The sequence below is a fragment of the Blennius ocellaris genome (assembly GCF_963422515.1).
Source record: "Blennius ocellaris genome assembly, chromosome: 20".
In the NCBI taxonomy this organism is placed as follows: domain Eukaryota; kingdom Metazoa; phylum Chordata; class Actinopteri; order Blenniiformes; family Blenniidae; genus Blennius; species Blennius ocellaris.
Genome location: NC_137669.1, coordinates 18,470,456 through 18,496,092, shown reverse-complemented (window position 1 = coordinate 18,496,092; position 25,637 = coordinate 18,470,456). Strand labels below are relative to the sequence as shown.

Here is a 25,637-nt window from a genome sequence, read left to right as displayed (position 1 = left end):
ACAAGCACTTTATTGGTGGTGTTTATTGGTTTGCCTTTGCTAGTAGCGTTCACCACGCCACAGCCTTTAGGTTTAGGTGAAGGTCTGCAGGAGGTGTGTAATCTTACTGTAGCTCCTTTCACTTTTCAGGTCCCAACAAGCCACCTCCCTCTATAAGCATCCCAAAAATGTCTTCTCTTGACAGTTGTATGTCAGTAATGGCACGCAAAACTGATGTTCCTGCAGATGAAAGGTGCTGCAGGTATTTAGGTTGTTATGTGCACATACATGTGGCGTTGCTCGGCTGGAGTCCATCAAAGGTCTCTGTGTTGCAGGACCTCGGACAGTAGCTGTTTGAATAGATATTTGCATGGACACTCCTCATTATGCACACAGACACGCACTGTTTAGTCATTCCACACAAAACTACAACGGCTGCTTTGTGTCTGGGATCATTTTCTGCAGCAGCATCGAGACTCTCAAGAGTTTTTGGAAGCCGATCCTTTTTCACTTTTTTTTTCCCTGTTTGAGTTCTTGAAGTGGCCCAAAAGATGATTGGAAGCTCATCTAAGAAAGAAAGTAAAAAAATCCAGAATTCTCTCCTCAACACAAAATCCCTTAAAAAAAAAAAAAAATGTCTCCTCAGTCTTATTGATGGATAAAACGCTGTCAGTCTCTTTCTAATCACGTCCAGATGGAAGCAAGCATCCAAGCTTGTGGTTTATCTGGTGATTGTCCATGGTGAGGTACGGCTGAGGGCGTTTGTTCTGCAGACTCCTTGCTTGGCTCTGTGCTTTGGGAAACAGACGTCTCATTGAGTCTTGGAGATGCTGTGCGACATGTCCTGCCGTCCCGCCTCCGACCACACACTGCTGACTGATGGCTTCAGCGTGTGGAGTTCATGTGGGGTTAGTAAGCTCCACTGCTTTGTTTCCATACAGTCTGGAATTAAATTAGAGAATGCTCCATTTTTCTAGATCAACGGTCTGCGGGTTCTGAAAACCAAACTCTGTGCAGTTTGATGTTAAACTGCAGATTTAAATGAAGCCCAGTGCCTTGGATGACCTTCTTTTGTTACCAGTTTGTTTAATGAGATATCCGGTTGTTATTTGCAAACAAATTTAAGTTTATGCAAATAAAATCTGTTTGGTGGGTTTTGAATATAAGCTGAAGCTTAAAAAACACAGACCAGTTGAACTTTCTAGCGTATTTTTGGTCGTCTTTCAAATTCCAAGTGGTTTTCTGAGTTGTGGCATGGAAATTAAGAAATTCCTGTCCACTTAAATTTATACAACTTTACATTTCAATATCTCAACACGTAGCTTGACATGTTTATGCTCAGCATTAGCGAGCACAAGAACCAATTTTCCTGGATAAATAGTATTTTCCATCCAGCGATGTTGTGATCAACGCTAACACTCGATTTTTCCAAGAGAGTGGCGTCACTCCGATTTAAAAAGTTTTGCTCCCAAACAACTGTGGCGCAGAATTATTCTGATTATTGGGTGTAGTAGAGTCGCATCATTTTCCATTCCGTTGTGTACTTTTAGTCAAACGGACACATTTGATGCTCGTTCTCAACGGAGGAATTCACTTCTAGGAAACAGGTTTTATTGTTAATGCAATTTTCAGTTACAAAAAGATGAAAAACGTCGCAGTGTGAACTCAATTAGTCTGACATGAAGGCTGAAAATAATCACAATGGTCCCATCTGTTTCCAAAAGCTGGAATCCATTCATCTTCTGTACTTCTTTATTCAGCTCAGGGTCATGTGGGGCTGGAGGAGATCATGGCTCACAGCGGGCGGTGCAGGACACACCCTGCGCAGGTCACAGTCCATCACAAGACACACACACACACTAGAAGAAAAACAATACACTCCAAATGCATGTGGGAGGAAACTGCAGTACCAAGAGAAACACAAACATGCAGAGGGAGAACATGAAGAATCCCAAGCTCATAAGCAAACATCAAAAATATATGAACTATGGAAAAAGGAAATAATTATAATCACAATTTCTTTTAGATTGTGGAAAAATGTGACATTTCCTAAAAATTACTTATTTATTATTGTCTCAAACATTTTATTTTATATTCAAGAATATTCTTACACATATTAAATCACATTGATTTATCAGGCTGTTTGAAGAACGAATGTTTACAGTAAACAGTTTACATTCCATACATTAAATCTGGATGGACAGTGCTAGGAAATCTGAAAAACTAGGTGCACTTTACAACAGAAACAGGTGGAGAAATGAAGTGGAAAACAACTCGTGTTTTGAGGGGAGTTTCCCCATAAGTGAATGTAGGAGTTCAGAACTTGAATGTTCCTTTTGTCCTCTAAAAAGACCGAATCATGTGAGAATGGAAAGGGTTTGAATATTTGCAATACAAGACGTATATTCTGAAAGTTTGTTAAAGTGTTTTAAAGCAGCACATCCCTTTCAGAGCGACGAAAGATGCAAAGTAAAATCATAGTCTTGTAATGTAATCCCCTCGGTGGCCTGTTTTGGTTGGGTGCTGGGTTTGTCTTTGCTGAGGTGTGATGTGATGGGTGGGGTGTGGGTGTAGATATCAGTGCCGGGCCACAAGGGGAGGAGAGCCCCCCCCCCCTGCACTGCAGAGCGCTCTGTGATGATGAATGACTGCTTCTGACAACGTCGCCCGCAGGCAGGCATTTTGCAAGAGGTGGTGAAAAAAAAAAAAAAAAAAAAACCCTGAATGTCAGAGATAGCAAAGGGAGGAAGATCAGGAACTGAATCGGTGGCTTGGACACTCCTACTTGTCTCCTCCAAAGTGTGCAGCAGTGCTCCAGAAAACAGTGAGAAGTTTTGAAGGTAGAAAACAAGCGAACCCTGCAGAGGCTTGTGTTTTGGTGTTGATGAGCCGATAGCAGCGTGACGATGGAGCACAGATTCAGGACCTACTCCTCTGACAGTATGGGCAGTGACGGGGTCTTCCTGGAAGACTCCTACTACCAGGGGATCCTCAAGGCCATGGATTACAAGAAAGGTAGAGTCTGTTACGCTTCTGTTGTCCCGGTGTTGTTTAGCAGTTGTTGTCTTGCTGCGGCGTGGAAATTCACCGGGCGAGTCCGAGAGTTTAGATTCAAATCGTATAATTTTCATAGAGTCCAGCTCTGACAGCAGTGGTCTGCTGCCTCCCTTTTAATCGAATGGGCCACACCCCTTTATGTGTCACTTCTTTTCCTCTTTTTATTGGTCAGCTGCTCCGACTCCCCAAACAGAACTAACGTTAAAAAAAATTTTCCCAAGGGCAAATAGTAAAAAAAAAAAAAAAAAAAAAGCGAAAAAGAAAATAAATTCCCACTCAATATATTGAGAAACAATGAAAAGGAAACATTTGAAGTGCTTATTGCAAAATTCAAAACCAGATTGAAATGTTTCTGGCCAAATCTACCACCTCATCTATTTCCTATGTTTCTGCTGCTTCAGGTTAAAAACTGAGCCGGCAAACCTGATATTTGTCAGAGGGATCAGGGACGTTTGCTTCATCATGCTGGGTTTGGGTTTTGCAGCTCTTAGTGCCTGATGCGATTCCTCACAGTGTATTTAATGTCTCCACTTATAAGCATTGTGCTGAGCAGAGGGCACATGAGTTAACATGAAAAAAAAAAAAAAAAACACTGTTCCCATCACACTGCTCCAATGCCTTTGCGAAAAAAGAAAGAAAAAAAGCAGCAGAATTATTATTTCTCCTTTTATATTCATTTCACTTCTGTTTTTGACGCAGGAAACAGTTGTGAGTTTGTCGATGAGTCATTGCAGTAATGCCACCCTGAAAAAAAAAAAAGAAGCCGCCACGCGACATCTCTTTCATTGGTTTTTCTGTTCCGTCTTCATGTGATTTGATCAGTTTCACAAGCTTTGATCATTAAATCAACACGCATAACGGCTTTCTTTGTCCTGTCTCCTGATTCCATTTTTGTTATTTCACAATCCTCGCCTATAGAAGCTGAATGTTAGTCGGTGCTTGTTCGGTGGTTTGTTCTACAAAGTTTTCGATTGCTTCATAAATCCCACCAAAACAGAGTGTGGAGTACCTGCTGGTATGTGACATTCTTGTTTTGAGTAATCAGAGAATGAAATCTAAGCCAAAACGGCAACAGTTTACAAGGTGGAACATGTTCCAGCAGAGATGCGGAGCTGAACGGACGCCCGCGGAATTCTCGTTGTCGTACTAAACACAAACAGGAAAACATTCCTCTCTGACTCCTGCAGCATCTTTTTTGTCTCCTGGGTTGGTGGTTTGATCCCCGAAGTCGCTCCAAATAGCTTCCCTGCTGGTGTGTGTGACTGGATGATTGTGACTGATGAGACCCAAAGCACATGATGAGTAAAGTCCATTCATCTTTACTTTATCTGTATGAATCGTTGGATGTGGAGCCGATCCCTCCTGGCTGGACAATCACATTCACACCTCCTAACAAGTCTCAAGGAGAAACCAATTTACCACGAATGTATTTCTTTTATTTACACACGCATTCCAAACAGAAACTGTTACAAAGCCTGAACTACTACCCCATTGCTCGGATTCCATTGCTGCTGGAAGGCTCGGTTGTTTATGAAATAAACGATTTGTAGTGAACCAAATGTGCACATGCTGTTGTTCTCACATGGCCGACTGAGCAGAGCTTCCGTCTCTCCACAGACGAACGGGATCGAGTTCAGAAGAAGACCTTCACAAAATGGGTCAACAAACATTTGATAAAGGTAAGGTCACATTCTGGCGACTCTTTATTCATTTAACAATTCATTCTTACATCAGATTACACTTGATAAGTTCACCGCGCTAATAAAAATGTGTACTTCCTCCCACTTGGTGCATTAAAACGAATAGGGGGGATTTTTGTTGGGGAAACACGTCGTCCTTAATTCACCCTCAAGGTTCTGCTGTTGTCGTGAAAGTCCCGCAGTTTATTCTGTTCAAATCTTAAATCACAATTTCTCTCTGACATGATTGAGACTTCCTGCTCGAGAGCTTCACCTGAACCCAACGCTGAGTCGATACGAAACAAAAGCCGACCAATCGCCTCTCTGCGTTCTGAAAAAAAACTAACATGCGTGCTATTTGACTTAACCACGTACGTGTGAGGCAGTGAGTCACGAACACCTGGTCTCGCTTAGGCTGGCGCTCTGCGGTCGGGGCCAACTCAGGTTTCACATCTGGGACCCAGACACAATGTGGAGGGGGGGGGGGGGGGGTTTCTCAGGGCTCTGCAGGGGAACAGGAACCTTCTACTTCCACAACCCAACATGTGTTAAATGAGGGCAACCACGATGCACCAGAATGTTCTGACACGAAGCCTTTAAAGGAAACAAACGTCTGCAGCCGCAGTAACAAATCGTATTTTTTTTTTGTCAATTTTTAATAGTTTGTGCATTAAAGATGCATCACCCACGTGGTCCCACTATGAAAACGGTGGTTTACATGCAAAGCGATTATAATATTATAATGTGCTTCCTTTAACTCAACTTGCAGTTTTGCCTTTGGCCATCTCTCCAGCCAACGGCTGATTCATACGTAATGATGCACTAAAGAAGAAGACCGCTTTAAACTACAGAAACCCAAAAGCATGTTAGCAGTTTGAAAGTTTAATAAGTAAATATCCAGTGGTTTTATGTCACAGATGAAAATCTGCTTTTAATCTTCTGCTCGTTTTCTTTGTTTTTAACCCGCCGCTGTGCTTTCAATTTGCGTGTTTATCCAACAAAACCTTAAGATATTTCACGAATTCTAAGTAATTTACCCATAAGGGGCCAAAGGGGGAGGGGGGAGGTTCGGGAAGCAAGTTTGCGATGTGGGAAGTTCCCTGGTTTTAATCCCAGAGGTCAGCCTCAACTCCGACAAGCATCCGGTTTAAAACCTGAGTTAATCTCATGAATAAAGATGTTACCGCTCTGCAAGGGAAAAAGAATGCCATGGGAATGACTTTTGTTCCTTTGCTCTGCATGGTTGCATATTATTTTGATATTATAAAATGTTGTCAGTGGGAATCTGCCTGTTGCTTATTTCCCGATTCCCACGATAAACCACATTCCTCGCAAGTCTGTTGACTTTATCTCCATTCATTGTAGGGTAGACAAACCTCACAGTTTAAGATGCCAACAACGATATGAAGCGATTGGCATCATGAGAAATAAGGCTTTACGTCCACAAATACTCTGAATCCTAATTATGTGTGTTTAAATCAAATTCCCTCTTACCAAATTTTCATGATGAAATCTATAAAATGCTTAATAAAAATAGCACTCTAGCTCAGTTTGTGATCTCCTCAAAGAGAAATCTCACATTAATGTTTGATTATATTGAGTTTATTTATTTATTTAAAAAAAATTTAGTGGCCTTGCTCAGGGACAGTGAGATTCGATCCAGCAAACGGTCTGAGCTCGTTTCCCTGACCTCGAGGCCACCACTGAGTCAAAAAAATATAATAGATTATCAATCATGCAAAAAGCTTGAATCAGTGTTGTCTGCAGATGACAAAACCTGCCCAATCCTTGTTTTTTCCACACGAGAACTAAAGTGAGGAATTTCAACCGTCATCCATGTGCATCATACTGCGACACGGTCCTCCCTTTCAGATGACTCACAGGTTTTGTCGTCAGTTTTTCTTGGAAATCCCTCAGATCTGTTGTCCAAAAAGACCGGAGACGGCCCTTCTTTGAGACCAAGATGGACGAAATACCGTGAAAGTACCTCCAAGTGTCCAACCTCACTTTAAAATAAACATTAAAAATAAAATAAATACGGAAACACAATTTTTACTTTGCTTTTAGTTTTAATAGCTAAATACAGAAAACATCCCACTGTCTTTGTCAAATTCACCCAGCACCCTAGTCCTTGTCTTCTCCTCTCTCACGAGTCCCGGGGTTGTCCATCTTCTCACGTCTTCTCCTTCATCTCCTCCTTCTTTCCGTCCTCCACCCTGTCCTCGCGTCCTTCCTGCTCAGCACTGGAAGGCAGAGGTAGGTGCTGAGTGGACTCATGTTCATTTCTGCCTGCATGTCTGCGGTGACATTTTGACCCTCGCTCACCTCCGTGCTTCAGCTGCTCACCTCTCCCCTCTGTCCCCTCTCTCTGTCTTTTTAAGACTTTAAGACTTCGTCTCTACAAGTTCTGCATCTACAACATCCATCTTGTATAAGAGGCTCCTCTCGATAGGGCTTCAGCTAAATCATCTTATCAGCCGTTAACGTGCATCTTCTACTAAATTACGTCGGTGTAATTTAGTATAGCTACTATTTTTATGGAGTTTTATGTGATTTTGATGTCGTATTTTTGAAAATTATTAGAATAATTCCTGTATCTTTCCGGGGATGAATCAACTCGGTCTTCCGAGACTCTAAAGCGAACATCAAGGAGAACATTTTAGCACTTTTATAGCCTCATCATACGACTCTCACATGAGTGTCATTAATGGTCTTTATTAAAGACGTGATTTGTGAACAAATACACTGCTTTTTTTTTTTTTTTTTTTTTTTTACCCAACTTTTTATTTTGCTTGCATTTGTGTTATAAAAGTTTTTTTTTTTCATACGTTAGTATTTTGTGCTTGAAGAAAAAAAAATGCAAAGAAATAAAATTCAAAGTGTTCAGAGCTGAATACACAGAATTATTGCAGCACTTCCAAACATATAATTTAATGTGTTTATAGCTCACAAACATGTGAATAATTACACGATACAGACTTTAGTTTGTAGGTTTTCACGAAAACACAAAAAAATTGGGTAAAATATAGGTTGACCTGGGTTCTTGTGACGCATCATAACCAACATTTAGTGATTTATGAAAAGAGAAAAGATCATTTAAAACCTCGGTGCAGAAAGGAAACAGAACCTGCAGTCCTGTGCCGTTGTGTGTCCACATTTTTCTTTCAAGTTCGATTTTCTTCCTTTTTTTTTGAGTGAGATTAAGCGTTGAAGACAGATGTGATTGTGAATGTTGTGATATTGCTTTTGCCGTCATTGTGGAGATCTGCAGCTCTTTTTGCACCACGTGTGGAAACGAACAAGATGTCAGAATCACTCTGCGTGTTGGAATTGACACGCGACGTCGTCTCGTCTCCTCTGTGTGTTGCAGGCCCAGCGACACATCACCGACCTGTACGAGGACCTCAGAGATGGACACAACCTCATCTCCCTGCTGGAGGTGCTCTCTGGAGAGACACTGGTGAGCGTCGGGTGACCTTTGACCTCTGACACCAGGAACCCCCCCCCCCGTCCTGTCCACACCGCTCTGCAGACTTTAATTTCTGTCACACGTCCCCTGATGTCGCTGCTCTAAATGTTTACCTGTTGTTTTTTCTGTGGGTTTCTCGTCCTCGCCTCTGCATGTGTCGACGCCCAAGATTTTTTTTAGGGGACATTTCAGTCCATGCTGAGGCTGCGCGCACTCTTTTACTTTACTTACCTCAGCACCGGTCTTTGGGAAACACACCTGTGATGTCGCCTTAAAACACTAATTTCATTCTTTGCTTCCATCTTGTAACCTTTCTGCACTGACTTGTTTGACCCCCTGGTTTTTATTTTCCTTCCTTTGATCTAATTCCTGTCTGCTGACCTTTGCCCTTGACCTCTCCCCCTCCCCTTGTGCCTCTGCCTTCCTCTCTTGCGATGCTCTTGCTGTGGTAGCCGAGGGAGCGTGACGTTGTGAGGAACGTGCGGTTGGTGAGTGCCGCCCGGACCGCGGCCGCCCGCATGCGTCGCCACCGCCAGGTGGCTGCTGGGTTGTGCATGTGGACAGTCGCACCCCGTTTGTCGTCTCTTGTTCTGTCAACATCGTCCTGTTTCATGTTTTCGGCGAGCTGGGAGTCAAGTCGTGTTCAGACGGCGAGACGGTTGAGGTCGAGGTTGGAGCTGATTTAGGTTCTGCGGAAGATTGTGAGAAATTTATTTAATGAGGTTTTTACAAAAAAAGTTTTTTAAAAACAAATACGATACCAGTCAAAAACCATCCACTGAAAGGACCATATCATACATTTAAAAAAGAACAGACACCTCAGATATGAGACTTTATTTTTTTTAAATTACGATATAAATATCTTGTTATTTAAGGGTGATTTATTTATTTATTTATTTATTTATTTATTTATTTAATGAATTTATCAGATACATTTATTTATTCATTGACTATGTATCTTTGTAAAAGAAAATGTCTCATGGAATTATTTTTGGGAACTGGGGCTGCACAATACTGTTTAAACATGCAATGATGAAATAATAGAATAAAATTATTTGTCCATACAAACACTTCACGATATAATGTTGACTTCTAATGATCTCCAGGATCAAATTTTAATTAAAAACAACTGCAATGTGCAATAGTTTCCCTTTTTTGGATCACATGTCCATCTGCAGTTCCCACCAGCAAAGTTTCAGTAATTGTTTTCTTAATTTTTGTGCTTCTGGCCTGTTGATAGCAGGTATGATATATTATTAAATCAACGTGAAATATAATCTTTAGCAGCACGATCAAGTGCGGTAACGCTCCATCTGATAGCACAAAGTATTGATCAAATGTTGATATAACAACGACGATACGCTTGCTAAAAGGAGCCTATCTTTGGTGATTTATACTTGTGCATAGAGTTGGATATGTGAGTGGGAATAGGGTATTAAAAGTCAAATTAATCACTTAAAATGCAAATATTTCAACTCAAAAACGTGTCATTCATATCCAAGCAGCACTCCCCTGGTTGCAGCTGTTTGCAGTGTGCAGCCGCACCACAAGATGCCACTATATCTCACTCACTTCACCCCTTTAAATGTACTGGTATGGTCCTTTTGACATTTATAAAGGAAGTCTCGGGTCAAACAAGACTTGCAAAGAGGCCCAATTTCATCACTGCAAGCTGTTCTGATGAGTTATTCTGCAACCAAGCTTGCGACTGGCTGAAAGCTTACAACTTGGAGCACCAATGCATGTCATGACCATCACTACTGGTTAAACCACTTGATGTGTAGAAACTCTTGGATTCTGTGTCTCAGCGAAAACCATCATTTATCAGGCGGCGGCCGACAGGGGAAAGTGCAACTTCAAAGCCTCGGATCAGAAGCAGGGAAGAGTTGTTGTCAGGTTTTGGAAGGAAGGAGGTGTGGTGACGATGATGATAAGGCGAATTACTGAGAATGTGTATCATCCATTATCATGCTTTCACCAGCAGACATCTTGGCTTGGATCTTGGTGCATTTCGGAGTCATACCGGGTCAGACCGGGCCAAACGCTTCAATCACAGCCACGCACAATTTGAATCACGCTTCAAATTTGCTCTTTTGTTTTAAGTTTTGAAGTCCATGACTGTACAGACGTGTAGACTGTAGATGTGGGTGTTACTGGACACGGAGAGGAGCCTGCTCCTCAGTCATGGGGCTTTGCATATTCTTGAGGGTTTAATACTCGCGAGGTTCCTTCCCTTTGACCCTTGCTTGTCCTCTGGTCTCTCACAGCCGCGGGAGAAGGGCCGAATGCGCTTCCACAAGCTGCAGAACGTGCAGATCGCCCTGGATTTCCTCAAACACAGACAGGTCAGTCCAGGAAACCGGTTCTGACTGTATATTTACATAATTCTGTCTCCACACTCGTTTCCCGCATCAAGAAATCGTTTGGATCACGTTTCATCTGAGAAATTATTGTCTGTCACATATTTTCAGGTCAAACTGGTCAACATCAGGAATGATGACATTGCAGATGGAAACCCCAAGCTGACCCTGGGCCTGATATGGACCATCATCCTTCACTTCCAGGTAACACCGGACCTTCATTAAAATTATTCAAGCAATACATTTAATTTAAACCCAACATTTTTGAGCTAAAAACTGTTTGTTTGCTTTTTGGTTTGTTTGTTAGGTTTAACGGCAGTGCTGTTGTATAAATAGACACCTAAAATCTCAAATTCTCAACACAACTCAAAGATTCAAATAATTTTTTTTAATCATTGCTTCTTGATTTAGCTGAGGTCGTTACTCGGTGTCCTGCTGTACTGCAGTTCCAGAGTTCCATTTCCAGTTGCATGCATGTTATGTGTATTAAAAGTAAAGTGACTGAGATCTGCGGGGAGCAGGCTGAGTCACATTTCCTGAATGCAGCGCTGGCAGTCATTTACATGGAAACCAAATCTTTCCGTGCTCATGCATTTTTAAAGTTAATTCATGCTTTTTTAAATGTCTTTGTTTTTTGTGCTGCACAGCTCTGTTAGTTGGAAATAGCCTGAAATATCAGGGTTTTACTCAAACAGAGGAGACTTATTTAGTAATATTAACCACATAGAATTGTCGTTGCCACCCGTGGGCGTGCAGGCTGCACTGCAGGACGGTATTTGTCTGCATGTGTGGATGATCTGCAAGCAGATGGTTTTTAGTAGATTTTCGAGGAAAGGGAGCACATGGAGATTCTTTGATGCTATAATGACTGTGCGGGTTATGTTGGGATGTGCATGTGGGATCCTTCTCCTCGCCGCTCGCTGTGACTCAGTGGTTCCCATGTTGAAGCCAGCAGCGGGGCGTGGGCGTGGCAGCTCGGGAAAAAATCTGAAATGATCAGGCAGTGCATATTGTAAAGCATCCCGTTTGATGTTCAGTTTAAAAAAAAAATTAAAGTGAAGTCACATTATATACGCACTGATTCATTCTGCAGCTGATATTTAACCAAAACAAACCCATCATCTCTGCATTTTTGCTCCTTTTAGTCATCACAGACAATAGCGAGCTTCCTCTGAGCCCTCGGCTCCCTCCTGCACAGGTGACTGTTTATTTGTTCGAATAACGGGGCGGCGACGGAGGAACTCTCTTAAAACGCTGCGAGGGCGGCGGTCCCGTTTCCATCCAGTGTCTGAGTCACACCGTGCCCGCGTCCACATCACTGCTCCAGGGTTTCCTTTCCAAAAAAGAAAAATGGCAGAAAGACGAAATGCCTTCTTTTTCCTCTTCTCCACCCTTTCCTGCCCTCCCCCCTCTTTAAACGATATCTGCAAGTGAAATCTTTACTTCTACCGTGACTCATCTGCATCAACCGAAACCACTGCAAACAGTGTTTACTAGTAACAAAACTCTGCTTCTTCCAGTAAGAAGAAATGGACTAAATGCACCCTCCACAACAAAAAATAACTAGTTTGAGATTTCTGGAAAAAAATGTAGCCACTTTGTGGGCAAAATAGTAAGAAATTACAAACATTGTCTGTCTGTTTGTTTACAAAAACATTATTTTGAAAGCTCCAAAACAGAAAAAAACAATAAATATGCCAGCAGAAAGATAAAAGTGCCAAATAAGCTAAACTAGATTAAATGATTTCAAAATGTAAAACAAGTAGAAATAAATGGCATAAACTGACTCTAATCTGGAGTGCTTGCTTCTTCCTTTACATAAGCTGTTGTTTTCTTTTCTTTTTTTTTTCTTTGTTGCAGAGCAGTCTTTCACCCTCTTAATAGCTTGAATTACATTCAGACTGTCTGCTTTATTTATTGTGATTTCAGGACTGTAGATTTGTCAAACTGCAAGGAATTCTGTTTTTTCCTCCATGTTGAATATGAGGCTGGTGTTGGATATTACTGTGTTTTCCCATCTGCGTGAATCTTGCCTCCGATTGGACAGTCATACTGAGGTCCCAGGTTGCCATGGTGATGATTGGTTTATACACACAAAACTTATTGAAAGTGATCTCATAATTATTGTTCCGAGTTGTAGGAGAGACAGCCGCAGTGTAAGAATAGACGGAGAGACAAAGGTGACGCATAAAAGTAGTTTAGATTTGGTTTGACTTGCAGTTTTATTTTCATCAGTGTGTAAACGTGAGTCACGGCTTTGCCCCGGGGCCCTGAAATCGTCTGCCAGTTGAGGTTTTGTTGCACGCTCCAACATTTCTTCAATAGTTGCCTGATTAGTTTCTTCGAGACTTTTCTTGGCACGTTTACGGCACGTCTCTGTGATATCAGTGACTCACGGGCAGGAGATTGAAGCTTCTGTTCGGTGTTCGTCTCCAGAACAGTGCAGCTTCATGGTTGTCATGCGGTCTGTCGGTCAAAGTGCTTGTTTTGGTATTTGCGGTTTAAAATGCGACTCATCGACCAAATCTGGAATAAATCAGCCAGACAAAGTGGAAAAATACTTTTTTTTTTTCCTCCTGTCAGATCCTCAAATAATGATAACAGAGATGTTTAATATTTCACATAGAAATCTTCCAAGAGAGAAAGTCACTTATCTTTGTTACGTCATGAAAATATCTTTGAAAACCTCCAAAGCCGCTCAGTCATCATTATTTGGACCGGAAAAAGTACGGGTTCTTCAATGTATTCAGGTACAAGAGTAACATTGATACACGGTGTGTCTGCTAAAGGCATATCAGACTTTTTGATGGTGGTGATAAGCACTTACATGTGCAAACACACACTGCAGTGTAATTATAACACTATAAATCATTATTCATGAAAGGGAAACGGGAATGTTTCCAACCATCATTGTTGTAAAATTAAATCTACAAATGGGCCATGCAGTTAAAGCTGTCTTGCCCTGATAATAGAAAAGAAACACACAAAAACCCCAAAAGCAGCTGGAACAGATTCTCCGTGACGCTTCTTCAAAGAAACGACTTAATTTGCTCCGTCTTTTGCTCCCGTTTCTCACGAGTTGTCCGTCTCCCTCCTCCAGATCTCGGACATCCAGGTGAACGGCCAGTCGGACGACATGACGGCCAAAGAGAAGCTGCTGCTCTGGTCTCAGCGGATGGTGGAGGGATACCAGGGCCTGCGCTGCGACAACTTCACCACCGGCTGGAGGGACGGAAAGCTCTTCAACGCCATCATACACAAGCACAGGTGAGCGCCGGGCCACAGCGGGCAGGCGGACTAACGCCTCCAGAGGGCGATAGATGGGATTCTGATGTCGCTGTGATTAATCTTGGAAGGAAATAGTGAACACTTGTTGCACAGATGTGATTTTCAAACCTCACTGAATTGAGGGACGTGTTCAGACTCGGAGGCTCGCGGCACTGCAGGACAGGAATTTTACTCACATTTTTAAAAGGTCTTCTTTTTGGCCCTTTTCACGTCTCATGTTGTTGTATTTTTTTTAATTATTTATTGCAGCGAGTTCAGAGCAGGAATGCCATATTTTACAGTTTTACTTGGCGTGTCAGGACAAAAAGGTGGAATGGCTACTTTAAATCAAATATCACAGTAAATGTCAGCAGACCCCACCATTCGTTAATTTATTACTTTAAAATTGCTTTTTTAGTGGAACATAAGAAAATTAATTGTTTAGTTCAGTTTAAACATCTTTATTTATTCCTTTATACATTTCTTGCATTCCCCATTTTTGCATATACACATCAAAACACTTTTCATCAAGATGTTGGAAATGTTAAAAATAAAAGTTTTATTATGCTACAGTGTAATAGAATTCATAATATAATTAAATAGGTAGGATTTACTGATGAAAAAAAATAAACAGTCGTCATGGAAAAAAACAAGCAAACGAGGATTTGTGTGTTAAACACTCTCATTTCAGAGGAAATGAAGGTTTTTCCTGTAACAATTTGTCCCTGTTGGGGCACATTATACGGTTTGCCTGAAAGCACGAAAGAATTCAGGAGATAAAATGAGGTCAGCTGGTGATTTTCTGGCTTTCACACCCACCTGTTTCTCCTTCAAGAAACTCCAGCCCGTCTGCTTCACTTGCTTTGAACTTAATGTTTAGCGCGACAGACACATCAGTAAAAAAAACTATTATCTTTATATTTAGCTTATCTAAACATTGTTATGAAGCACTTTAAGAAAATAATGTGTATAGAAGAACATCTGTATAGATATAATGGAAACAGCATGAAGAAAACTATAAGTCAATTGGAAAAGTTTAAAAGCTGTTTAACAGTGATTTGAGTGCAAAGTGGTTTTTCTGCTCACTCAAGCACTCTGTAATTTTGAAATATAATCTACTTTTAACTTCTCAGTTGAAGTAATGGGCTGCACAAGCTCCTTAGACTTTTCCTGTTGCATAATCAGATGGAAAAAATGTCCATTTTGTTTGTTGGGTTTTCTGTAAAGATCTCAAACTGAAGCAAACAAAGAAAAAGGAGTTTCTCCTTTAGTTCTTCCAGACACGCTGATTCTTCTTCGTGCTGTTCATGACTACTGAAATGAACTCCGGCTCAGTGCTTTGGGAGGCAGCCACCTATGAAGCTCAGGATGTGACTTTTAAACTCAAAACATTTATTTTGGGTGGAGTGCCACTTTGAGTCTGTGTTTGCACAAACGAGCCTTGTGGGATGGAGCAACACAATGTAAGCATGTGGAAGCCGAGTTGGCAGCACATGTCCTGAGAAAGAAAAAAAGAAAAAGAAAAGTGGGGCGGGGGTTGGAGGGTGTTTTCTTCCACGATGTGGGAGTATCGCACTAAAAAGAGAAAAGAGGCTGGCCTTAGGGATCGCTCGCTGGACGCTCGGCAGGTCGTTGCAAAACACTGCTCATTCTTCCACGGAGCGGGAGGAGAAGGATGTGCGGAGGACTGCAGTGAGCAAGCGGACGAAGGGAAGACGACTCTGCTGCCAAAAGGAGTAACGAGCAGACTTTGGAAAGAATTACACGTTCCCTCTGCTTCAGTTTTTTTTTTTTTTTTTTTTTCCTTCCACTTCTGTTTTTTGCAAAGTGACCACAAGTATCTTGGAAACCGTTAAGCGGCACTGACTCACTGCAGCAATGTTCAAGCTGAAGAGGAAGCTCGGCTCTAAGAGGCGACTGCACAGCGCCTCCAGCAGCACCGCCGGCTCCGTCAGTGACCTGGACGACCGGGTCATCATGTACTGCGAGGAAATCCCCAACGAGAGATACTCCATGGAGTCTGGCCGGAGCTCCCACAGCCTGGGAGCCGGATCCTGCAGCCTGGGAGCCGGATCCTGCAGCCTGGAAGCCCGATCCTGCAGCCTGGAAGCCCGATCCTGCAGCCGGGGCTCCCAGTGCGAGGAGCAGGACTCCGGCTCGGACCGCCAGCTCATCCACATGAGCTCCGGCAGGCGGGCCTACCGGCAGGCCTGCCATGTGGACAGGGAGCAAGTGCAGGAGTACTGCACTCACAAAGTGGTGCAAGTGTATGAACCTCTAAAAACTAATTGGTCTTTCTCCTGATCTATTCTTTCACTTGTCGAATGTATTTTTAATCCCCTGAGAGTTCAGAGACGCCCGTTCCTAAACGTCAGTCGACTGCAATGGCTGTGTCATCCTGAGGCGACGTGTCTGTCACGTCACTGTGAAAACTCATCAGGGGATTTAGTCTGCTCTGCAGACGGTCGTGTTTTCGCCTGCCTTTCATGGTATCGGTGGAGATAATACCAATTCTGATCCACCTGCCTTCAGCCTTTTAGCACACGTGTTTTCAACATGCGTGTCGGCTGCACTAATTAAGATTGATGGATTCGAGTGTCAGTAAGAGGTCAGCGACTAATGCAAGTATTTTAAGTTTTAGAGCAAATAGATTATAGTTGAGTGAAATATAATACAATATCAAAATTAAAAATCAAATATTGATTAAATTTGAATACAATAACAAAAATAATGAAATTATAGTTAAACAAAGGTTTAGAGTAGATAATAGTATAGTTAAAAAAAACAATAGACAATAAAGAGGATTGACTTGAATAGACGGTGAAATTGTACATCATAGCATTAAATAAATTATACAGAATAAAATACAATAGATTGTAATGAAATAATAATGAATAATTGAATAGAAACTAAAATGAAATAGGATGTAAGAGTGAAAGAAATGGATTGGAAAACAATACAATGTTGATATTCTATAGAAAAGAGTAGAATATGAATCTTTCAAAAGTTAAATCATTAAAACGTAATTGAGAAAAAACGCAACTTGAGGAATAATCAGTCAATCTCCTGCTGCGAAACATCAGTCTGTAGGTATAATAATCATAATAATAATAATAATAATAACGCAGATGTTATCGATACCTTTTGTGTCTCTGTTTCTGAAGAAAGATGAAGAACATGTGAAGACGAGCGTCATGATTGCCTCCCACTGACGGCGGCGTGTGATTTGTTCCCGCAGGCCGGTGCTGATCGACATGAGTCAGGTGTATCGACAGAGCAACCAGGAGAACCTGGAGCAGGCCTTCAGCGTCGCAGAGAGAGAGCTGGGCGTCACCAGACTGCTGGACCCCGAAGGTCGAACAGCGAGATCCCTGCATACGTTTACTCTTTTGCCGTCTTTTCTTTTTCTTGAATTTTCCAGCAACGTAACCGTCTCGTTTGTTTCTCGTGTCGTTCGTCCCTGCAGACGTGGACGTTCCCCATCCTGATGAGAAATCCATCATCACGTACGTGTCCTCCATGTACGACGCCATGCCCCGCGTCCCCGACGTCCAGGACGGCGTCGTGGCCAACGTGAGTATCGTGTTTCTACCTTTGAGAAGAAATTACATCAACAGAAACCCATTGTGATCCTTGCAGGTTGTTTTTTTTTTATGCACAGAGTGACGACGCTCATACCATATAGCATGGCTTCTTCTTCAATATAAAACCAATTTATTCATGCAAATTGTGCACCATGCAAGCAGGAAACAGCATCAAGTTTTAAAAGGAGATCGCAGTTAAAATGTCAGCTCCTCCATCTACTCTGGTAATCCAAACTGCTTGAACTGGTGTGCCGCAGGAGCTGGAGCTGCGTTGGCAGGAGTATTATGAGCTGGTCACCATGCTGCTGCAGTGGATCCGACACCACATCCTCGTCTTCGAGGAGAGAAAGTTCCCGGCCAGCTATGAGGAGATTGAGGTGAGTGGATGGATGTAAGGTAATAATGATGATTCAGCAAAAATGGGAAGGTACCTTCAAACAGGCAACGGACTATGTTATATTGCGAAAGTAGCTATATATGAAATAATGTTGCTCAAAGCTTTAATTGTTTCAGTCAAGAGGAGTTTAGTGGAATAGTAACTGAGCTACAGATCTCACATCCATCAGTACAGAGAGACAGCAGAGAAACTAGCCAAGTCTATTATGCAGAATACAACGACTCTGTGAGAAAAGAAAGCAGTCAAACGGATTAATCGGCATCAATATCAGTGAAAAATGTGGAGAAATCGTCTGAAAGTCTTTTTTTTTTTTTTCACCTGCAGGTTCTTTGGCGTCAGTTCCTTAAGTTCAAGGAAACCGAGCTCCCAGCGAAAGAGGCGGACAAAAATCGCTCCAAACACATCTTCAAGTCATTTGAGGTAACTTTTTTTTTTTTTTTCTTCACAGAGGTTGTCAAAATCTGCCAATCTAGCAGAGGATAAAATTCACGTGTTGTCACTGTTCAGGGTGCCGTCCAGGCCGGTCAAGTGAAAGTGCCGCCTGGCTACCATCCCTTCGACGTGGAGAAGGAGTGGGGCCGCCTGCACGTCGCCATACTGGAGCGAGAGCGCCTCCTGCGGACCGAATTCGAGAGGTAACGATTTAAACCTCGTGATGCTGCCAACATAAACTTCGCTTTTCTTTTCTTTTTCTTTTTTTTTGGGAAGTTAAAAAAAAAAACAACCCACAAGGGAGTGAGAATCCGCTGCTGTTCCACCACGAGGATGACTCATTTCCCGATGATAACTTCCATGTTGGTTTTGAAATAGAAACTGAGACGGCTTTGTCGGACGAGAAGTAAAAAAACTCATATTAGGGCAAACACATGACGACGGAGCCATCGCCATGGTAGCAATTCCCCAATATTATTGTCATTTGATACTGCCTCATAGACATGTTTTATAATCACAAGTTGGGCAGGGCGTAGCTTCTGATTTTACTGCTTTCAGCAGTGGAGAAATTGCGACTAACCTCACTCACATGCACCGATTAAACGGAGCGACATCATGGCGTTCATGCAACAGGGATATGATTTTAAATATTTATTCAGAGAAAAGACAGAGTAAGTGCTTTCAGTTTTTCTTCTGGATGTTTCGTCTGCTAATTAGTTTTTGCGACGCGATGGAGCTAAAATGTCTTGAGCTACTTTCTGACCTTTGACCCCCCCCCCCCACCCTTCCCCTGCAGGATGGAGCGACTCCAGAGGGTCGTCGGTAAGGTGCAGATGGAGTCCGGGGTGTGTGAGGAGCAGCTCAACCAGGTGGAGACTCTGCTGCAGACGGTGAGGCGGAATCCTCAGCTCCAAGTAAGAAGAAAGAAAAAAAGCGTAAAAAAATAAATTCTCACAGGTATTTTTTTTTTTTGGGGGGTGGGGGCGCTACAGGACATGAGGCTGATGAGCTCGGGCAAACCTGCTCAGCACGCAGCGGAGGTGGAGGCCGACCTGGAGAAAGCTGAAGGAATGATCCGCTTCCTCTTCAATGACGTTCAGCTGCTCAAAGATGGACGCCACCTGCAAGCTGAGCAGATGTATCGCAGGTAAAATAAACAACAGACTTCTTTTTTTCTTTTCATTTTTTTTTTAGACCGATGCTTTTATCTTACAAAAACCTCATGGCACTTAGTAGAAAGTAAGCTGAGTGCATAGACCTGGAGCAGCTCAGCGAGAAAATGCTCCAGACTGAACTGAGCCAGAATAGCTGTAAGCTTGAGATCCTAAAAACAGAGACCGTGCTTGCCTGACAGCTTGATTTGCAGAAGTTCTAATACAAAACAATCAAACTGTGGCATCCAGCGCTGAAGGAACAAACGCACAAAGGTTGCAAATTACCCTAAAGAGAAATTTTGCTGCTTGTTTTACTGGTTTGGTTTTCAACTGTCTGAACTGTCCCTGCAGTCAAAATGTGTCCAAAACAACTGACTGTCGCTACAATGTTAAGAAAGAAACCACTGGAAACTAACCGACCTTCATCCTCCAGAGTGTACCGTCTTCACGAGAGGCTGGTCAACCTCCGCAGCGAGTACAACCTGCGCCTCAAGTCTGGCGTGACCGCCGCCCAGATCCCCATGACTCAGGTCCACACCGCCCAGGTCCTGCAGCAGGCCCCCGTGAGGCTGAGGCCCGAGCTGGATGAAGTCACCCTGCGCTACATCCGAGACCTGCTGGGCTGGGTGGAGGAGAACCAGCGGCGGGTGGACGACGGGCAGTGGGGCTCCGACCTGCCCACCGTGGAGTCCCAGCTGGGCAGCCACCGCGGCCTGCATCAGTCCGTTGAGGAGTTCCGCTCCAAGATCGAGAGGGCGAAGGCGGACGAGGTACGACGGAGCAGATTGAAATCTTTGAGGAAATTGCGTTCCAGACTGGAGCTTTCAGTCTGTTTGCACACGTCTGAATCCCGGCCAGAAGTTTGTGTACACAAACTATGTTTGAAACGGATACTGATACCAGACTAGTAGCTTGAATGCTGTCAAACAATGTTTGCAACTCAGTGATGATAAACACTTGATTTCATCGTCTTTCTGTTTGCCTCTTCAGAGCCAGATTTCGTCTTCCAGTAAAGCTGCATACCGCGAATATCTGGGAAAACTGGAGCAGCAATACAGCAAACTGGTGGTAAGTTTAAAAACAAAAAAACTGTTTCACCCAATTGTCTTTCATTTTCACATTAATTCATTTTGTTTTATTCATTTATTTCCTATTTTATTAAATTTATTAGCATGTCTCTTTGATGTATGAATATTGAGTAAAAAAATTATGTTCTAACATTTGCAAACCGTGATCATTTGAAAATGAAGTTTTGAACAGGAGAAAAGGGGGGGTATGTTTTTTTTTTTCAATCATTGTCACGGTTTTTCGATGATGCCACATTGAAACTCTCCCTTCATTTGAGTCCATACATGTCTTGATGCGTCTCTGCATCCCTGCAGAACGCCTCAAAGGCCCGCCTGCGTTTCCTGGACCAGCTCCACGCCTTCGTCGTCGCGGCGACCAAAGAGTTGATGTGGCTGAACGAGAAGGAGGAGGAAGAGGTCAACTACGACTGGAGTGAAAAGAACACCAACATGACATCCAAGAAAGACAATTACTCGGTACAGATGTCGTGTTTTCATGGGTTGTTTTTTTTTTTTTGTCACCTCAGCATTTTCAGGCGATGGTGACGATGAATCTCGTTGTTTTGCCTGTGCTGAGCAGGGTCTGATGAGAGAGTTGGAGCTCAGGGAGAAGAAGGTGAACACTGTGCAGACCACCGGAGACAAGCTGCTGAGAGACGGACACCCGGCCAAGAAGACGATAGAGGTGAGACTCGCTGCAGCTCGTCTCTGGAGATATTTTTAACGCAGAGATAAAAGTACCATCTTCCTCTTCTTCCCCCTCAGGCCTTCACCGCTGCCCTGCAGACTCAGTGGAGCTGGATCCTGCAGCTGTGCTGCTGCATCGAAACCCACCTGAAAGAAAACACAGCCTACTTCCAAGTACGTTCAACCGTGTACACGCGAGGATTTCCCCTCTGACCACTTTGCAACCATGGACTGTTGACTTCTTTTCTTTTTTCAATAACAATATAGTATTTGTAAATTACTCTCAGTAAATGGAGATATAACACTGAAGGTTTGCAGATCAAAAGGTTTGATTATTAATTAAGACTATCAATTAAATTATATCGTGCTGACGTTTTTAAAAGTAAAAATACTTTGTAAAAAGTAAAGTAAGCAAAGTAGAACAGTGTTTATGAGTGAAGCAGTTTGTGAAGTGTGAGGCAGGAATGTGCTTTGTCATCGTTTTACAACTTCCAGAAATCTTGCAAAAGCAACATTTCTAAATGGATACTGTTTGTGCATTCTGTGTGCCAAATGTACCGCCCCTCTCTTAAAAAAAACAAACTTCTTTCCAGTTCATGTGATCAGTTTAGTGACTGAAAGTTAACTTTATCAAAACTGCTTCCCATGACTGAGCCTGCAGCCCTTTCGCTTGTCTTACTGTGGCAGTCTATTAATGTAAGGCAAATGTTTTTTTTTTTTTTTTTTTTACATTCACAATAACATTTGAACTTTACTTGTCCACTTTCTTCTTCACGTAGTTCTTCTCCGATGTGAAGGAGGCCGAGGATAAGATTAACAAGCTCCATGACACAATGAAGAGGAAGTACACATGCGACCGCTCCATCACGGTCACACGGCTGGAAGATCTCCTGCAAGACGCTGCTGTGGGTTTACTTGCAACATTCTGTTAACGCATACATTGCATAGCTGAGGAGTGCATTTTGTTCAGTGCTTTGGCAAATTATTCTACACTTCAGTAAAACTGTGGTTACAGATCGCAGATCAAACGCCTCATTAGGCTACAGTTCTTTAAGTTTATGATGGTGAAAGTATGTCATGTGTACACAGGATGAGAAAGAGCAGCTGAATGAGTATAAAACTCACCTGGAAGGCCTTAAGCGGAGAGCCAAGACCGTCATCCAGCTGAAACCACGTAACCCTGCGACCCCGATAAAAGGAAAACAGCCCATTCAGGCTGTTTGTGACTTCAAACAGATGGAGGTAAATAAACAGACTGAAAAGAATGTTTAACTTGGAGTATGAAAACAAATATTCTGAAACAAAAAAATACAGGAATTTTTAATGATTAATGATCCACTCAGTAATTTAACACCTCCCCCTCCGTCAGATCACGGTCCACAGAGGAGATGAGTGTGCGCTGATGAACAACTCGCAGCCGTACAAGTGGAAGGTGCTGAATGACAAAGGCAGCGAGTCGCTGGTGCCGTCCATCTGCTTCCTGGTTCCTCCCACCAACAAGGACGCTGTGAACAGTGTGGCTGGGTGAGCCACACGCGCACACACACACACACACACGCACACACACACGCACGCACACGCGCACACGCAAAAGCCTGACCTCCACCTTGCCATCCTCAGGCTGGATGGAAACCTCCAGAGATTGCAGAGCATGTGGCAGACGATGTTTGTGGACATGAAGAGCCTGCTGTCCTGGCAGTACCTGATGAGAGACATCCACATCATCAAAACCTGGAATGTCACAATGGTAAAAGCTTGAAAACATCCATCCATCCATCCATCCATCCATCCATCCATCCGTCCGTGATAACCATGTTAGGACAAAGGATAATTCAAATAAAAGCTCAGTTGATTCCTTCATTAAAAGATCCAGTTGATGTTTTTTTTTTATCTGTCAGCATCTATAACATTAATGATGTCTGAATTTCTTTTGGGAAATGATTTAAATTTAGTTTGATCTATGAAATTTCTGCATTTGGGTTAATTGTATCTGAGAAAGAAAAGAAGTTGGTCGGAAGATGTATGAATGTAACACTATTGGCAAATTCCTATGGGATTTCATGCATTTAAAAACAATGTGACGTGTGTTTGTCTGGTGAGTAGCTATAATCACAGCTTCGGTAATTTGATTGTAGCTTCACTTGTTAATGTTGTTTCTACATTGAATGAATCGTCATTTTAGCTGATGATTCAACTTCGAGGACAAAAACGCGTTCTTCTGTGCTCAGGCAACGTAACACAGCCTTTTGTCTGCGCCTCGTTGTAGTTTAAAACTCTGCGGGTGGAGGAGTACCGACTGGCGCTCAGGAACCTGGAGATACACTACCAGGACTTCCTGAGAGACAGCCAGGACTCGCAGATGTTTGCAGCGGAGGACCGCATGCAGGTGGAGTCCAACTACAGCAAAGCCAACCAGCACTATAACACGATGGTCAGCTCTGCAGAGCAAGGTGTGTGCTGGGTTCCCACCACAGTCACCAAAACACAGCCTTGAACATGCATTTTATTTTTATTTGTCATTTTATCACGAGATCATTCCAAAGCTCTTGAAATACAGTCATGGCCATTCGTGTGTAAGTTGACTGTTGGATTCACATTGCAGGCTATGAGCCACCCAGGGCAGGTAAGGTGTTTCAGTTAAAGTGGTCGATGTGCTGTAGGTGCTTTTCACTGGCTGGACACAACTGTGTATGTGTGTATGCGTGTGTGTGTGTGTGTGTGTGTGTGTGTGTATATTTGTGTGTGAGTGAGTGAGTGTGTGTGTTTGTGATTGTGTGTGCACCGAAGGCTGCTGTGATGTCACTTCCACATCATCGTGCATTAACTCGAATCAACCCAATCATCCTCCCAGATTTTTGTCTTCCTCCTAACTTCACTTTTCATCGCATCCCTGTTTCTGTGCATGGATTTCCACTGCAGCTAATCAGTGAATGAACAGATCAATTGATCGGCCGATTAACATCTGATTGTCAACTATGAAAATTTCGGCATGATTAAGTAAAGTCAGTGTGTGCGTCGTAATACAGCCACAGTAACAAATCATGAATGTAACTTTGCTTAAAGGTCCTTGTGATTAAGGAATGTCATGTCTTTAAATCGGTTCGCAGAGCTTTGATTTAAATTGTACAAGTGGAAAAAAAAAACTATCGTAAAAGAATAAATAACTTTAATATGATGATATTAAAACTTTACCTTCGATGATCCAAGCTATAACATAAAAGCAATTCAAATAAGCGTATTCACCCCCTTATTTTAACGCGTGTGAAATTTACACCCGTGCGCTTTGTTCCAATCAGGAGAGCAGGATGAGACGGTGTGTAAGTCTTACCTGACCAAGATCAAGGACCTCCGTCTGAAGCTGGAGGGCTGCGAGAATCGGACCGTGACGCGTCTCCGCCAGCCGGTGGACAGGGAGCCTCTGAAGGCCTGCGCCATGAAGACTGCAGAACAAATGGTAACGTCACAGGAACTGAGAGTTATTTAGCTTTTTCTTACCGGCCGTCACACGTTTATTGAACACGCTCAGCTGTAAATGCTTGATTTGCTCATCGTGTCTTTGATTTATTTTTTTTATAATTATTTTTTTAATCAGAAAGTCCAGTCAGAGTTGGAGGGTTTGAAGAAAGACTTGAACTCCATCACCGAGAAGACGGAGGAGGTCCTGGCTTCTCCTCAGCAGTCCACTTCTGCCCCGATCCTGCGCTCCGAGCTGGACATCACCCAGAAGAAGATGAACCACGTTTACGGCCTCTCCTCCGTCTACCTGGACAAGTGAGACTTTCAGCCTCTGAGCGCTATCGTAACGTTTTAGATGGGGGTTTTTTTCCGACACATTTCTAAACTCCTTGATTTCAGGCTGAAGACCGTTGACGTGGTGATCAGAAACACTGAAGACGCTGAAGACACGGTGAAGAATTACGAGACTCGTCTGCGTGACGTCAGTAAAGTGCCGGCAGAGAAGAAGGAGCTGGATGCTCAGCGTAGTCAACTGAAGGTATTTTTTATATTCATTCGGTATTTTGTTCTTTTCTTTCACATGAAATTCAAGGGGGGGATGACTTTAACCTGTTGTCTGGCAGGCGATGCGAGCTGAGGCCGAAGCCGACCAGGCGGTGTTCGACCGCCTCCAGGACGACCTCAGGAAGGCCACGAGCGTCACGGACAAGATGTCGAGGATCCACAGCGAGCGCGACGCCGAGCTGGAGCATTACCGCCAGCTGGTCAACAGCCTCCTGGACCGCTGGCAGGCCGTGTTCGCCCAGATGGACCTGAGGCAGCGGGAGCTCGACCTGCTGGGCCGCAACATGAACTCGTACCGGCAGAGCCACGAGTGGCTCATCCTCTGGCTCACGGAGGCGAGGAAGAGACAGGAGAAGATCCAGGCTGTGCCCATCGGCGGCAGCAAGGCTCTCAAGGCGCAGCTGGCAGAGGAGAAGGTACCACAGAGGGAGAGAATGAGTGGTGTGGGGCAAATAAGACAATGTGTTATTGTGCCCCCCGGTGGT

General features: G+C 43.1%; 1 protein-coding gene across 11 annotated transcripts in view; it reads left to right on the top strand.

Annotated features, from left to right (window-relative positions):
* Positions 1-25,637, top strand: part of pleca (plectin a) — a 92,715-nt gene that overhangs the window by 52,041 nt on the left and 15,037 nt on the right. For 5 of the 11 annotated variants that reach the window (XM_080516153.1, XM_080516161.1, XM_080516163.1 and 2 more), the window contains 28 exons: positions 4,654-4,715; positions 6,957-6,971; positions 8,086-8,175; positions 10,452-10,529; positions 10,656-10,748; positions 13,645-13,811; positions 17,050-17,165; positions 17,278-17,384; positions 17,653-17,772; positions 18,117-18,212; positions 18,300-18,427; positions 19,021-19,114; positions 19,217-19,371; positions 19,812-20,148; positions 20,369-20,446; positions 20,761-20,922; positions 21,026-21,130; positions 21,211-21,306; positions 21,912-22,037; positions 22,222-22,374; positions 22,502-22,656; positions 22,753-22,879; positions 23,399-23,582; positions 23,735-23,755; positions 24,429-24,586; positions 24,725-24,903; positions 24,988-25,126; positions 25,212-25,568. In XM_080516153.1, coding sequence (XP_080372279.1) covers positions 4,654-4,715; positions 6,957-6,971; positions 8,086-8,175; positions 10,452-10,529; positions 10,656-10,748; positions 13,645-13,811; positions 17,050-17,165; positions 17,278-17,384; positions 17,653-17,772; positions 18,117-18,212; positions 18,300-18,427; positions 19,021-19,114; positions 19,217-19,371; positions 19,812-20,148; positions 20,369-20,446; positions 20,761-20,922; positions 21,026-21,130; positions 21,211-21,306; positions 21,912-22,037; positions 22,222-22,374; positions 22,502-22,656; positions 22,753-22,879; positions 23,399-23,582; positions 23,735-23,755; positions 24,429-24,586; positions 24,725-24,903; positions 24,988-25,126; positions 25,212-25,568 — 3,698 coding nt within the window. Of the gene's footprint in view, positions 1-4,653; positions 4,716-6,956; positions 6,972-8,085; positions 8,176-10,451; positions 10,530-10,655; positions 10,749-13,644; positions 13,812-15,283; positions 16,079-17,049; positions 17,166-17,277; positions 17,385-17,652; positions 17,773-18,116; positions 18,213-18,299; positions 18,428-19,020; positions 19,115-19,216; positions 19,372-19,811; positions 20,149-20,368; positions 20,447-20,760; positions 20,923-21,025; positions 21,131-21,210; positions 21,307-21,911; positions 22,038-22,221; positions 22,375-22,501; positions 22,657-22,752; positions 22,880-23,398; positions 23,583-23,734; positions 23,756-24,428; positions 24,587-24,724; positions 24,904-24,987; positions 25,127-25,211; positions 25,569-25,637 lie in introns of those variants that run through there. The other 6 variants (XM_080516156.1, XM_080516162.1, XM_080516154.1 and 3 more) reach the window with 2 other exon arrangements.